General features: G+C 37.9%; 4 protein-coding genes across 6 annotated transcripts in view; 2 read left to right on the top strand and 2 right to left on the bottom strand.

The window, feature by feature from the left end:
• LOC120634807 (mitogen-activated protein kinase kinase kinase kinase 5) overlaps positions 1–14,698 on the bottom strand; it is a 60,808-nt gene that overhangs the window by 23,804 nt on the left and 22,306 nt on the right. For all 3 annotated transcript variants that reach the window (XM_039905616.1, XM_039905617.1, XM_039905619.1), the window contains exons 2-5: positions 11,020–11,223; positions 10,113–10,219; positions 7,938–8,076; positions 6,304–6,376 (exon numbers count right to left, since the gene is read on the bottom strand). In XM_039905616.1, coding sequence (XP_039761550.1) covers positions 6,304–6,376; positions 7,938–8,076; positions 10,113–10,219; positions 11,020–11,223 — 523 coding nt within the window. The remainder of the gene's footprint in view (positions 1–6,303; positions 6,377–7,937; positions 8,077–10,112; positions 10,220–11,019; positions 11,224–14,698) is intronic.
• LOC120634809 (protein ANTAGONIST OF LIKE HETEROCHROMATIN PROTEIN 1-like) lies at positions 233–2,357 on the top strand. Its single transcript, XM_039905621.1, has 2 exons — positions 233–895; positions 1,437–2,357. The coding sequence occupies exons 1-2, from the start codon at positions 464–466 to the stop codon at positions 2,253–2,255; spliced, it is 1,251 nt and encodes a 416-aa protein (XP_039761555.1). The 5' UTR covers positions 233–463; the 3' UTR covers positions 2,256–2,357.
• Positions 895–2,916, bottom strand: LOC120634811. Its single transcript, XM_039905623.1, has 3 exons — positions 2,787–2,916; positions 2,354–2,445; positions 895–1,412 (listed from the first exon to the last, which is right to left on the bottom strand). The coding sequence occupies exons 1-3, from the start codon at positions 2,815–2,817 to the stop codon at positions 918–920; spliced, it is 618 nt and encodes a 205-aa protein (XP_039761557.1). The 5' UTR covers positions 2,818–2,916; the 3' UTR covers positions 895–917.
• Positions 3,241–5,624, top strand: LOC120634810. The gene is made up of 3 exons (XM_039905622.1): positions 3,241–3,590; positions 3,932–4,023; positions 4,965–5,624. The coding sequence occupies exons 1-3, from the start codon at positions 3,350–3,352 to the stop codon at positions 5,457–5,459; spliced, it is 828 nt and encodes a 275-aa protein (XP_039761556.1). The 5' UTR covers positions 3,241–3,349; the 3' UTR covers positions 5,460–5,624.

Genomic DNA, 14,698 nt, shown 5'->3' with positions numbered 1-14,698 from the left:
GTCGACTGTTTATATCCACTTTTTGTTTATAAAGACTAATATGTTGTCTTACAAATACTATATTGTTATAAATATATTGTGAGGCTACCGTAAGTATACCTTTTTCTTTAAATTTTTCACGGAGGGATTCACGTGATTTAAGTTTATATATTGACCGTACAGCTCTTTTCTGCAATATGAATATAGTTTCAATATCAGCAGCTTTGCCCAATAATAAGATCCCGTAAGGGTGCTCCCTCACCGGGAGCATTCACGTGTACTGTAACATTATAGATTCGTCTTTGAGCATTACATTACAATTCTACCTCCCTGACGCTCCCTCACCGGGAGCATTCACGTGTACTGTAACATTATAGATTCGTCTTTGAGCATTACATTACAATTCTACCTCCCTGACTGACGAGTATTTGCGTGTAATGTAATATTGATTCGACTTTGAGCATTTTCAGCATTTCATAGCAAGATGTCAGACGAAGCGGTCGTTGTGCTGAGTGCGGCAATATTAATTCGACATTGTTATTTACGTAAAAAAAAAACACAGAAGAAACGATATTGGTGTCATGAATTATATCAAAACCGGCAAAATACAGGCGGTTTGGATATTTTAGAAAGAATCAACCGACCCATAAGTAAACTTAAAATGTTTTTAAGAATCTCTTCTTCGGATTTTGAACACTTAATAAATCTCATTGGACCATATGTTAAAAAAGAAGATACTAATTATAGACAAGCAATAACAGTGCAAGAAAGATTAGCTGTTACGTTACGATTTTACGCATCTGGTGATTCTTATTCAAGCTTGCAGGTTACTTTTAGAATGTCCAATCAGATTATAAGTTGTATTATCAAAGAAGTGAGTGAAGCTATAATTGGATGTTTAAAAGAAAATATACTGGTGAGTTTATTAATCTAGTTTATTAATCAATCAGATCTCCAAATTCACGCATAAACCCCTCACTTTCTTGGCTATTAATACTGGCTTCAGGCGAAGAAAGTTGGGCGTCTGCAGTGGATGGAACTGCTGCTGGTGAGGGTGTACTTTGGAGGCCTGATGGTCCAGCATGGTTTGATTCATTACGCGAAAGTTGAGAATCAGGAGTCCAATATCCATGTTGCTGGTACATGTACTCATATTCACCGCGATCGGCACTAAACAAGATATTGGAAATGTGGTGCTGTACACAGGCCCTAGTATTTTGAGAGTACGTCTTGAGTTTTTCAGTAATAAATTTCCCAAAAGTAGTGCATTCATCCGATTTAGCAGAAGTAAAGTCTTGCAAAATTTGGAAAGTCGAGTGCATTATTTCATCACTTCCATCCACCTTCGCTTTTTTCCGTTGTGGTGCATCAGGATTTTCAGGTGGCTTGTTGCGAGTCTCCTGCAAGTCTTGTGTCCCAGGTTCACAAGGAATCTAAAACAAGGTTTTTTTTTTCAGTTACCTAGCATACCAGATGGTTGGCTAAATTTGGCTGAAAACTTCAATAACCAGTGGAATTTCCCTCATTGTGTCGGCGCTATAGATGGCAAACATGTAGTCCTGCAAGCCCCATACAGAAGTGGAAGCGATTACTATAATTTTAAAGGTTTTTTTAGTATAGTTCTATTTGCGGCTGTGGATTCAAATTACAATATAATATATATAAACTGTGGCTGTCAAGGGAGAATCTCTGATGGAGGAGTATTTAATAATTGTAATTTGTATACTAAAATGCAGAATAAATCTTTGAATCTACCACAGCCAAGAGCATTGCCGATGCGGAACAAAGAAATTCCTTATTATTTTATTGGGGATGAAGCTTTCGCATTATCAGAAAATATAATGAAAGTGTATTCAGGACATCATCGTAAAGGAACAAAGGAGAGAATTTATAATTACAGACTTTGTAGAGCACGGAGAGTAGTCGAAAATGTGTTTGGCATTATGTCAGCAGTTTTCCGAGTGTTGCGGAAACCCATGTTATTGCAACCAGAAAATGCTACTTTAGTAGTTAATGCCATAGCACACCTACATAACTTCTTACGAAGAAATCGGCGAAGTAGGGATTTGTACACACCTCCGGGATCTTTTGACAGGGACAATTTAGGAGTAATCACACCAGGATCTTGGAGGGCTGATACCGAAGAAAATGCTGGTTTAATGGATTTGGATGAACAACAAGAAGCAGCACAAATAGTTCCTCAAGAGATACGTGAAGAAATTAGTAATTATTGTTCGCAAGAAGGAGCAGTACCATGGCAAAACGAATATGCTTAATGTTTATTAATGTCCTGCTTTATTTAGCCTTGATAGGTTAAAAAATATTTAAAACCTGTGTAAACAGATATTAAATGTAATATACATAATATACTAACTGAATCTGTTGTCTTCCGTGGTTCATATCTGTCCAGTATAAATGATAAAGCTGCATATGCGAACCAGGTACTAGTATATACTTCTTCTGCACCTGAAATATAGATTATGTAATATGTACTGAATTGAATAAATTAATAAATAAATAAATAAATAAATAAATGGTGAAGGCACCTATAGTCCACTTGTTTAGGTATGCGGATGCCCAGTTTTGAAGTGTAATCAACATTGATCAAGATCATTTCTAATCAAGTTTACATTTTTTCTAAACAAATGGCCTATAGTGAAGGTATCATCAACAAACAAAACATGCCCTAGGTACACACGAGTCGTGTGGAATGTGACCTCTCCGCCACTCACACTCACCCCTTGCTTGTCACAGTTATTGTCATGACTAAAGTAGATGTAGGTACATAAATAAAATATGTTACCCACCTTTTCCGGTTCCTGAAGCACTTTTTTTCATTTTGCTCTTTTCTCTTCTAAGAGATGCTAACAGGCTTGTGATTTTCTTTTGACATTCTTCTACGGTTATTCCAAATTGATCCGATAATTTCACCCAACCGTCTTGTTTTATTATTTTATTAAAGTGTTGAGGATGCAGCACCCTAAGACATCACATAAGGGTGCTCCCTCACCGGGAGCATTCGCGTGTTATGTAACGTTACAGATTTGAGCATTACATCAGTGAAGGAGGAGAACCGAGCATTACAATGCGCACCTTGTAATGATACAAAACGGGCATACATCAGTGAAGGAGGAGAACCGAGCATTACAATGCGCACCTTGTATTGATACAATGTGTAATATCTTGATACAACTTGTAACATCAATGCGCTTCACAGCTTCAGCGGGCGGGCGGGGGGCTTCACTGCCCCTAGCCCCCCGCCCGCCCGCTCAGTAGCCTACGTGACAGTGAAGTGAACGCACGTTGTCATAAAGTGTTTCTGACGCTTCGGAGATTTTTTTGGCGTCACGGACAGTTGTAAATTTAAGTAATGGCTTGGGACAAAGAGAAGACTCTATTATTCATAGAAAAATATAGGGAAATCAGGGAATTATGGGACCCTAAGCATCCTCAACACTTTAATAAAATAATAAAACAAGACGGTTGGGTGAAATTATCGGATCAATTTGGAATAACCGTAGAAGAATGTCAAAAGAAAATCACAAGCCTGTTAGCATCTCTTAGAAGAGAAAAGAGCAAAATGAAAAAAAGTGCTTCAGGAACCGGAAAAGGTGGGTAACATATTTTATTTATGTACCTACATCTACTTTAGTCATGACAATAACTGTGACAAGCAAGGGGTGAGTGTGAGTGGCGGAGAGGTCACATTCCACACGACTCGTGTGTACCTAGGGCATGTTTTGTTTGTTGATGATACCTTCACTATAGGCCATTTGTTTAGAAAAAATGTAAACTTGATTAGAAATGATCTTGATCAATGTTGATTACACTTCAAAACTGGGCATCCGCATACCTAAACAAGTGGACTATAGGTGCCTTCACCATTTATTTATTTATTTATTTATTTATTAATTTATTCAATTCAGTACATATTACATAATCTATATTTCAGGTGCAGAAGAAGTATATACTAGTACCTGGTTCGCATATGCAGCTTTATCATTTATACTGGACAGATATGAACCACGGAAGACAACAGATTCAGTTAGTATATTATGTATATTACATTTAATATCTGTTTACACAGGTTTTAAATATTTTTTAACCTATCAAGGCTAAATAAAGCAGGACATTAATAAACATTAAGCATATTCGTTTTGCCATGGTACTGCTCCTTCTTGCGAACAATAATTACTAATTTCTTCACGTATCTCTTGAGGAACTATTTGTGCTGCTTCTTGTTGTTCATCCAAATCCATTAAACCAGCCTTTTCTTCGGTATCAGCCCTCCAAGATCCTGGTGTGATTACTCCTAAATTGTCCCTGTCAAAAGATCCCGGAGGTGTGTACAAATCCCTACTTCGCCGATTTCTTCGTAAGAAGTTATGTAGGTGTGCTATGGCATTAACTACTAAAGTAGCATTTTCTGGTTGCAATAACATGGGTTTCCGCAACACTCGGAAAACTGCTGACATAATGCCAAACACATTTTCGACTACTCTCCGTGCTCTACAAAGTCTGTAATTATAAATTCTCTCCTTTGTTCCTTTACGATGATGTCCTGAATACACTTTCATTATATTTTCTGATAATGCGAAAGCTTCATCCCCAATAAAATAATAAGGAATTTCTTTGTTCCGCATCGGCAATGCTCTTGGCTGTGGTAGATTCAAAGATTTATTCTGCATTTTAGTATACAAATTACAATTATTAAATACTCCTCCATCAGAGATTCTCCCTTGACAGCCACAGTTTATATATATTATATTGTAATTTGAATCCACAGCCGCAAATAGAACTATACTAAAAAAACCTTTAAAATTATAGTAATCGCTTCCACTTCTGTATGGGGCTTGCAGGACTACATGTTTGCCATCTATAGCGCCGACACAATGAGGGAAATTCCACTGGTTATTGAAGTTTTCAGCCAAATTTAGCCAACCATCTGGTATGCTAGGTAACTGAAAAAAAAAACCTTGTTTTAGATTCCTTGTGAACCTGGGACACAAGACTTGCAGGAGACTCGCAACAAGCCACCTGAAAATCCTGATGCACCACAACGGAAAAAAGCGAAGGTGGATGGAAGTGATGAAATAATGCACTCGACTTTCCAAATTTTGCAAGACTTTACTTCTGCTAAATCGGATGAATGCACTACTTTTGGGAAATTTATTACTGAAAAACTCAAGACGTACTCTCAAAATACTAGGGCCTGTGTACAGCACCACATTTCCAATATCTTGTTTAGTGCCGATCGCGGTGAATATGAGTACATGTACCAGCAACATGGATATTGGACTCCTGATTCTCAACTTTCGCGTAATGAATCAAACCATGCTGGACCATCAGGCCTCCAAAGTACACCCTCACCAGCAGCAGTTCCATCCACTGCAGACGCCCAACTTTCTTCGCCTGAAGCCAGTATTAATAGCCAAGAAAGTGAGGGGTTTATGCGTGAATTTGGAGATCTGATTGATTAATAAACTAGATTAATAAACTCACCAGTATATTTTCTTTTAAACATCCAATTATAGCTTCACTCACTTCTTTGATAATACAACTTATAATCTGATTGGACATTCTAAAAGTAACCTGCAAGCTTGAATAAGAATCACCAGATGCGTAAAATCGTAACGTAACAGCTAATCTTTCTTGCACTGTTATTGCTTGTCTATAATTAGTATCTTCTTTTTTAACATATGGTCCAATGAGATTTATTAAGTGTTCAAAATCCGAAGAAGAGATTCTTAAAAACATTTTAAGTTTACTTATGGGTCGGTTGATTCTTTCTAAAATATCCAAACCGCCTGTATTTTGCCGGTTTTGATATAATTCATGACACCAATATCGTTTCTTCTGTGTTTTTTTTTTACGTAAATAACAATGTCGAATTAATATTGCCGCACTCAGCACAACGACCGCTTCGTCTGACATCTTGCTATGAAATGCTGAAAATGCTCAAAGTCGAATCAATATTACATTACACGCAAATACTCGTCAGTCAGGGAGGTAGAATTGTAATGTAATGCTCAAAGACGAATCTATAATGTTACAGTACACGTGAATGCTCCCGGTGAGGGAGCGTCAGGGAGGTAGAATTGTAATGTAATGCTCAAAGACGAATCTATAATGTTACAGTACACGTGAATGCTCCCGGTGAGGGAGCACCCTTACTCTTACAACGCCTGTCCTTAAGTTTTTTATAACTCGTACTGGAGGTTTTATTCATTTTATATCACCTGCATACCCTGTGCATACACTCTATGCACGCCACAGTATGTTTGTAATCAAATTTATTAAAGTTGATGATCAAAGTTGATTTACCTATTGCCGTAATCCCACACGCCCAAATATCACAGAGTTGATTGTAACCACCTTTTCTCTCTACTGCTGCTACCTGAAACAAAATATAATAAACATCGTTTAATATAAAAATAATGATTAACAAGCTGATGCCTGCAGTACATCACTGTGGCACTTCATATTGTACAAAAGCATTGGTTACCCTCAAATATTTGTAAAACTTTGTTTTTTTTTTTTATTTAATTCCACTGCAAGTTAGCCCTTCACTGAAATATCACCCGCCGATAAGTGACGATGCAGTTGTTGAACCAAATTTGTTAGACGTATGGAAGTGACATTAAAGCAATCTCCCTAAACAGTTTCTACGCGACATCGTACCGGAACGCTAAATCGCTTAGCGGCACGTCTTAGTCGATAAGATGGTAACTAGCCAAGGCCTATCACCAAACCAGACAAAATTCACAAATTATAAATTTTAAATCGACCCTGCCGGTAATCGAACTCGGAACGTCCCACTTACGCTCACCGTTGCACCAGGATGCAGTAATATTTTGACGGCCGATTAGCTCAGTGGGCAGCGGCCCTGCTTTTGGAGTCCAAGGAAAATGTTTGTGTGATGAACATGAATGTTTTTCAGTGTCTGGGTGATTTTTAAGTGTATGGGTGTTTTTCAGTGTCTGGTTGTATATAATAGCATACTATTAATAATTCACTTCGGGGCTAGATGGCAATGTGTGTATAGTCGTAGTATATTTATTTATCTATTTATTGATAATCATTATCATTTCAGCCGATCGACGCCGACTGCTGAACATGGGTCTTTTGTAGGGAGTTCCACAATCCACGGTCCGTTTGTTTCCAGCGGTTCACAGCGGCTCGCCTGATGTCTTCATTCCAGCACCTTGGGACCCCAGTGTCCATTGTTTCTCCGAGCTATCTGCCCCGCCCATTGCCACTTGAGCTTCGCGACTCGCTGAGCTATATCGGTAACTCTAGCTCTTCCACAGATCTCCTCATTTTTAATTCAATACAGTAGCTTGCATTTCATATATGCACTAATGCACTGCCCTTAAAATTTCATATAACTCGTATTGGAAGAGGATTTTTCCATTGTTTGCCATTTTCCAGCTTTACCCTGGTCAATAACCTTGTGCACGCCACTGCGTAGAGATAGATGATAGCTACGTGACGCTAAGTGACTTCGAGCCTTGTTATATTGATGAGAAGGCAAGGCCCGTGCAAATTCAAATTCAAATTCAAAATGTCTTTATTCATGTAGGCCTATCACAGGCACTTATGAAGCGTTCATAAGTGTTTACATAATTGTAAGGGGATGGTGAAAACTTCGTACGCCAACTTAAACCTAAAGCTACGAGGGTTCCAAACGCGCCCTGGTCTAAGAAGAGCCCACAACAAACTTAGCCGGGTATTTTTTTTTGTTATAAATATCTCACAGTTTATTTATATTAAGCTATGAAGCTAGAGCAATTCACACCCAAGCTTTTTTATCGTTCAAGTTATCCTTAATATTATATTAGGGTTGTCCTGTAAGCTTACGTTTTATATAAACTTTGAACTTATTGAGACATCTCAAAGATTTCATTTGGTAAAGTTGGTGCCATGGGACCATGGTAGGCTGTAGATGATGTACCTACCTCAGGGGCCATCCAATACGGTGTTCCTATAAAACTCTTCCTCTTGTTGATGGTGGCTGTAATTTGAGCTGATACTCCAAAGTCCGCCAGCTTCACATCACCGCATTCCGTCAACAGGATATTTGCACCTTTTATGTCTCTGTGGAAGATTTAGCAGTGGTCAGATTGGGTTTTCAAAATATTTCCTTAGTTTCCTAGTTTCAAGTAGAAGCACAAAATGCTCTTCATTTTGTGACAGAGCTAGTCCGGGGAAGTACTAACGCCATGCTTATTTCTGACGCTAAGCAACATTTCTGTTTTATAAATTTAAAATGCATATAAAAATTGTCGGAACCTACAGGATTTGAACCTGCGACTCCCTGGGAATCGCAGCCTTTCTCCAATTAAGCTACGGCTATCCTACCGTCGACGCCGAAATTAGTATATGCCTTTCCCATCCAGTCTTATAGCGGCTGTAGCGTCATCTAGTAGGAAAACGTTGCAGTTTCGATCAACTTTTTCAAAGGTTCATATTACAATGAGACACGTTTTAAACGAGAGATGACACATTGCTTTTTTTATAATTTTTATTAGTGTTTAATAATTCCTCCAAGTGTAGGTAAAAACATTAATAAAAATTACAAAAATTAGCATTTCTGTGTTCCGTTCCGAATGGCGTTAATGCCGGTGTAATTACAGACACATGAAGTTTAACACCTACGCCTCAAATAAATGGACACGGGGCGGCATGTTGCAGGACGTGCTCCTTACATGCCCTGCGAAGTATTGCTCTGTTTATAAGCAATATTTTTCCACCTACCCTCAGCTGGTTAAAAAAAAGTTACGGATAATAGAAAAAGGAATATTTTTTCTATGTTTTTGCAACATTTATCATTAATACCTTCTGATGTCTATAGCTTCTCTCAAAAAATGGATTATCGAACACAAGAAGATCTTTCTAATTCGAACCAGTAGTTGCTGATACGAGCGCGATAGACCAAACCAACTTCTCGGTTCTATAAAATCAGAAGTGAAGCAAAAACGTCTGGAAAGCCTGTGATTCTACGCCTTTTACATCCGAATTAATAAAATTTGTTCAGTTTTCACGGAGTTAGGGTGTGAAATCGTCAAACATTTTCATCCCCTCTCCCAAAGGAACTAAGCCGAATTTGGGGATAATAGCTATCCTATCTTTCAAGTTAGATCAAATTGCACACGGTGTGTAAATTTGATTAAACTCGGTTAAGTAGTTTAGGAGTTCATCACGGACAAACAACGTGACGCGTAATTTATATATACTACTAGCTGTTGCCCGCGACTTCGTCTGCGTTTGATTTTGCTTTTAAAGTATTCAGTATCGCTAAGCCTTAAAGGAGTATAGTAGTATATATAATACCATATTATTTATAGACAAAAAATTTGCAATAAAATAAAATTGCGACTATAATTAAAGATCTATCTATTAACTATCCTATCTCTTAAGTTGGACCAGACTGCTTACGGTGTGCCAATTCAATTTAAAATCGGTTTAGTAGTTTAGGAGTCCATCGCGGACAAACATCGTGACAGGAGATTTATATATATTAAGACTAGCGTACCCAGCCCGCTTCGCCGGGCTAGACTTTGCTTTATTTTTTTTAAACCATAAACTTACATCATTAAATTTTTAATTTAAGTCTCATAATATATTAAATCATTTATTTCTCTCCGTCTTCATTCTCTTCTATTCTCTTCTCGAGCGGGTGAAGATCATTACCTACACCCATGTACACCCAACAATAGACTATCATCATAGTAAATAAAAGCTGTCTTTGACAGTTTGACAGTTCAAAAATAGGAGTGCTCCGATCGTCACCAAACTTTACAGGATTACTCGCCAGGTCAATCCGGAGATTCCCTGAAAGTTTCATTGAAATCGGTCCAGCCGTTTTGGAGCCTATACGGAACATACCCACACACTTTCTCTTTTATATATATAGAAGATAGATATATAGAAGGTAGAAGATAGATAGATATAATAAATAAATATACGAAGGGACCGTTCAAGTATTACGTAAGCACTATAGAGGGGCAAAGGGGATCTTCGCTTTGTCTTGAAGGTAGTTCGTGTAAAATATAGGAGACTCGGTAGCTGGAGAGACGGCTTGCTTGCTTGCTTGCGGACGTGCTTGTGTGAAGGTCATTTTCTCTACTAACCTGTGCATTTTGCCCATACTGTGCAAATACGACAGGCCCATGAGCGTCTCCTTGCACATATACGCTATCTGCAGCTCCGTTAGGGGCCCGGTGACATGGTAAATGTCCTGCAATAATAAAACTGCGATTTAATACAATTAATTTCGTTATATCATTTTTATAAGCTTTTGTCCGCGTTTTCGTCCTTCTTTATTACAGGTTTTAACAAATCCCGTGGGAACCGTTTTGCTTTCCCTGGAATAAAAAGTAGCCTATATTAATCTAGGTCCTATCACCTAACCTCTGTCCTGCCGAAAAGTATCCATAAAGCTTTTCAACCACAAGAGAAAAAAAAAAAAAAAAAACTTTCGCAATTATATTAAGTTTGCTAGTAAGGATCAGTGGCGTGCCCTTCATACATGCACACAAGCGCTGCCTACCGTAACATTTTTATATAAGTGGCAACAGTGGCGGATTTTGACATTCTATGCCATTTTACTACTTTATGCCTACCCTGATCCAAACGTGCACGCCACTGGTAAGAATTACTTTACAACTTTTTACTAACAACCACACACACTTCGCACTTATAACACCCTTGGCGCATTGGTGAGCGCTTTGAATTTAAATAGGAGGTCCAGAGTTCGATTCCCCGCAGTGGCAACGCAATTTATAATTTCTGAGTTTTCTCTCATCTAGTAAGTTGGGAGCACGACTAACGACAAAGGCGTGCCGCTAAGCGATTTAGTGTTCCGGTGCGATGTCGCGTTGAAATCTAGGGGTACACCCCTATAGGGTGTGGGTAATAGGTTTCTGCGCGACATCGCACCAAATGGTAGTTATAACTACCATTCTCATTGACAGGTTAGCCCGCTACCATAGACCAACACAAGGTGAGATTGCAATCGAGGGAATTGAAAAAGCCCACCTGCAAGCTGCCTCCGCCGCAGTACTCCATGGAGATCCAGAGCTTATCCCGGCGAAGGTAGGAGCCGTAGTAGGCGACGATGTTGGGATGCCGGCAGTCTTTCATCATGAGGATCTCCTGCTGGATGATTGCGAAGTCGTCGCCCGGCTCAAGCTTTATCACCTTGATGGCGGCCAGCTCCCCATTGCCGTTAAGACGTTTCGCCTGTGGAAACGGAAGATATACATATAACGTCCAGCTCAACAACTTAGTCATTTATTATTTATTTATTTTGAAATTCAATCAGTACTGTCAACACAAATTACTTTAATTAAATACACAGTAGATCGAACTATACAAAATTGAAACGAGAACAAAATAAAGAACACAGGAAAATTATTAAATACATACCTAGTAGATCGAATTATAGATACAAATTGAAACGAGAACGAAAGAAAGAACACAGAAAAATACAACAAAACAAAAATAAAAACACAGAAATTTATTTTATTTCATATTTAATTTATTATGTACTAGCTGTTGGCCGCGACTTCGTCTGCTTTTGATTTTGTTTTTTGATGTGGCATTAAATTTAGTTTTAGATCTAAAGAAATTTAAAGTATTCAGTATAGCTAAGCCTTAAATGAGGGGTTTGCTGCTGTCCGCCTTGGAGTTCTGTCCTCTATATCCAACCACATTCATCAGATCTACATAAAGTTTGGGCAAAATTAAACACATAATATAACCTCTATAGTACAAAAATAATTATTTAAATCGGTTATAATTGTCGGAGTTATGGTGTAAAATCGTCAAACACTTTGATCCACTCTCCCAAAGGAACCGAGCTTAATTTCTGGATAAAAAGTATTCTATATTACTTCTAACACTTCCAAGAATATGTGTACAAAGTTTCATGAGGATCGGTTAAGCAGTTTTTGCGTGAAAGCGTAACAAACAAACTTACATTGACATTTATAATATTAGTAGGGATAGGGATAGGGAAGTAGGGATTTATTTTAAAATTCAATCAGTGCGGTTAACACCAATTACTCTTAATAAATACATAGTAGATCGAATTATACAAAATTGAAACGAGAAAGAACTAAAGAAAGAACACAGAAAAATACAACAAAACAAAAATAAAAACAGAGAAATTTTTTTTTTTTTCATATATATAATTTATTATATTATTTTTAAGTAAATATAATTTATTAAGGAACTGAATATGAAAACATTTGCGACAATGCATTCATTGCGACGCCTACGATCTGTTCTGTCAATCCCAACCAAAGTTTCATAACTTTTTGCTATCATAGCACATTCTATCCTTCTCTCAATTCTCGATTATGCGGATGCAAGCTTTCGTAATTTGACTGAAGACCAGATTAACAAACTTGAGCAACTCCAAAATCTTGCTATTCGGTTCATATTTGGCCTACGCAAATAAGACCACGTTTCCGAATTTCAACAAAAACTCAAGTGGCTCCCTATTCGCCGTCTCCGGGATTTTCATGTACTTTCGCTTCTGTACTGTGTATTTCATTTTTAGACTCCTTCTTATCTTAAGGAGAAGTTCACTTTTCTGGGAATGCAAGCCTATTTAAGATCGTGTCGCGCGCTGACTTTGAGTATGCCTTTTCATAGAAATAAGTTCTATGAGCACTCGTTTACAGTGTAAGCCATAGAGCTATGGAATGCGCTCCCAATCGACGTAAGGCAGTCTAAGTCACTCTATATATTTAAGAAAGCTGTCAAAAAACCACTATAGTTTACATTGAAGACCACTTGTAGTAGTATTTACTGTTATTAATGTATTTATTATATGTTAAGGTATATATTAGTTTATTATTATTATTTTTTTTTTTTTTTTTTATATTTATTATATTATGCATTATGAATGAATGAATGAATACACTTTTATTGTACACCAAAGAAACAAAAAGTAGTTACAAAGATATAAATACAATCAAGAGAGTACAATTTGGTGGCCTTATCGCTACATAGCGATTTCTTCCAGGCAACCAATGGCGTAAAAGGAAAAAACGTAGAAAAGAGGTAGGTGGTGCAATAAATAAGATTTAAAAATTATACAAATATATAAATATAAATAAAATATATATATATATATATATATATATATATATATATATATAAATATATTATATATAAATACAAATAAAATATATAACATAAATATCTATATAAATATATTACATATAACATCCCCAATTAGTATGAAATACACATTTCATACTAATTATTATTATATTTATATTTGCATTATGTTATTTGTGTAATCTAGTTCAAGTATTAGCATGTAGTTATTAGTAGGTATGTATTTTTTTTTTATATGCACAACCTGTAGTATGTTGTCCTTTTGTTTTCCTTATCCTAAGGTTGCCTGGAAGAGATCGCTACGAAGCGATAAGGCCGCCTATTGAATACTTCTTCTGTCTGTGTTTTTTTTTATTCTTCTTCTGTATTTTTATTTGTGTGCAAATAGAGTTTAAATAAATAATTTTTTATTTATTATCTTTGTAATAGTAGTTACTTATTTATTACTTGTCTTTAGTTACAAATATTGTTTTATACATAGGTTTACTTATATATATATATATATTGCGGAAGAGATTTGTATATTGAAGAGATTCAGTGAGCGGTGGAAGGGCCTAGAGCGGAGCTTACGCCTTACCATTTTGAAGCCCTTCCTGCCCCAGGGATCAGCTTCGAGGCTTGTCAACATCTCTTTTTCAGCTAGATCTCTAGCCGTCCATATTGCCGCTCTCAGCAAAGCGTGTAAGAGCGCTCCTCCTCCATTTCGTCCCGTGAGTGTCGTCGTCGGCACCGGCTGTATTGGCGTCTCACAGGTACGCAAGAATTACGCAACTGTGCTATTTCATCAGACCACCAGTACCCGCCTCTCGGATGCTGAGGACCAATCCGTGTTATGGCCGCGTCACAGACTTGTGACATGACCTGACCAAGCCACTCGGCCTCCTCTTCGACCGGATTTCCGGGTGCACTTGCTGACAACCACGCCTGCCCTGATGCGGCTTCCGGAAATGCCTCGCGGTCCAGACGCTTTATGGACCACCGAGGACTGACCCCTTGCAAGGGTTGGCTAATACGTCGGATACATACAGTGTTTCTACATCTTGCAGAACTTCCCAGCCCTAAATACGGCGTACTAGGATGGAATCGGCAAAAGTCACGTCTACAATGGATCCACCCTGTTGCCGCACGCACGTTTGAACTGAAACACGGTTCAGTACCTCTAGGCCTGCTAAACAAGCCCACTCCTCGAGTGCCTCGACACGCGCATCGGTTGGCGGGGATCCCCAAGCTCTAGATTTAGCATTGAGATCTCTGGCAACGAGTATTCGGCCCCGGTGACTCTGGTCAATCAGAGCTCCGATTTCAACCAGGAACTGCTCGAACTGGGCCAAGGTGTTTGCTGACCTATGAAAACCCTATTGAAGATAAAAGACCGACACCAATTAAACAAGTAAAAATGTTAGTAGAGTTTTCTACGGTGGTGTCGGTAGCTTCAGAGGTGGTTAGATACTATCCTTCCGACTTAGACTAAGCGAGCGAGCTTTTTGTCTGAGAGACACAGATTTTCCTGCTTTTCACGGATTATAATTGTTGGATTAGGAAATTCTTAACCTACCAATGCATACATTTAAAAAATGTGTAAAAA

The sequence above is a fragment of the Pararge aegeria genome, chromosome 25 (assembly GCF_905163445.1).
Source record: "Pararge aegeria chromosome 25, ilParAegt1.1, whole genome shotgun sequence".
Lineage (NCBI taxonomy): Eukaryota > Metazoa > Arthropoda > Insecta > Lepidoptera > Nymphalidae > Pararge > Pararge aegeria.
Note: the sequence above shows the minus strand (reverse complement) of the source record. Positions and strands in the feature narration are given on the sequence as shown.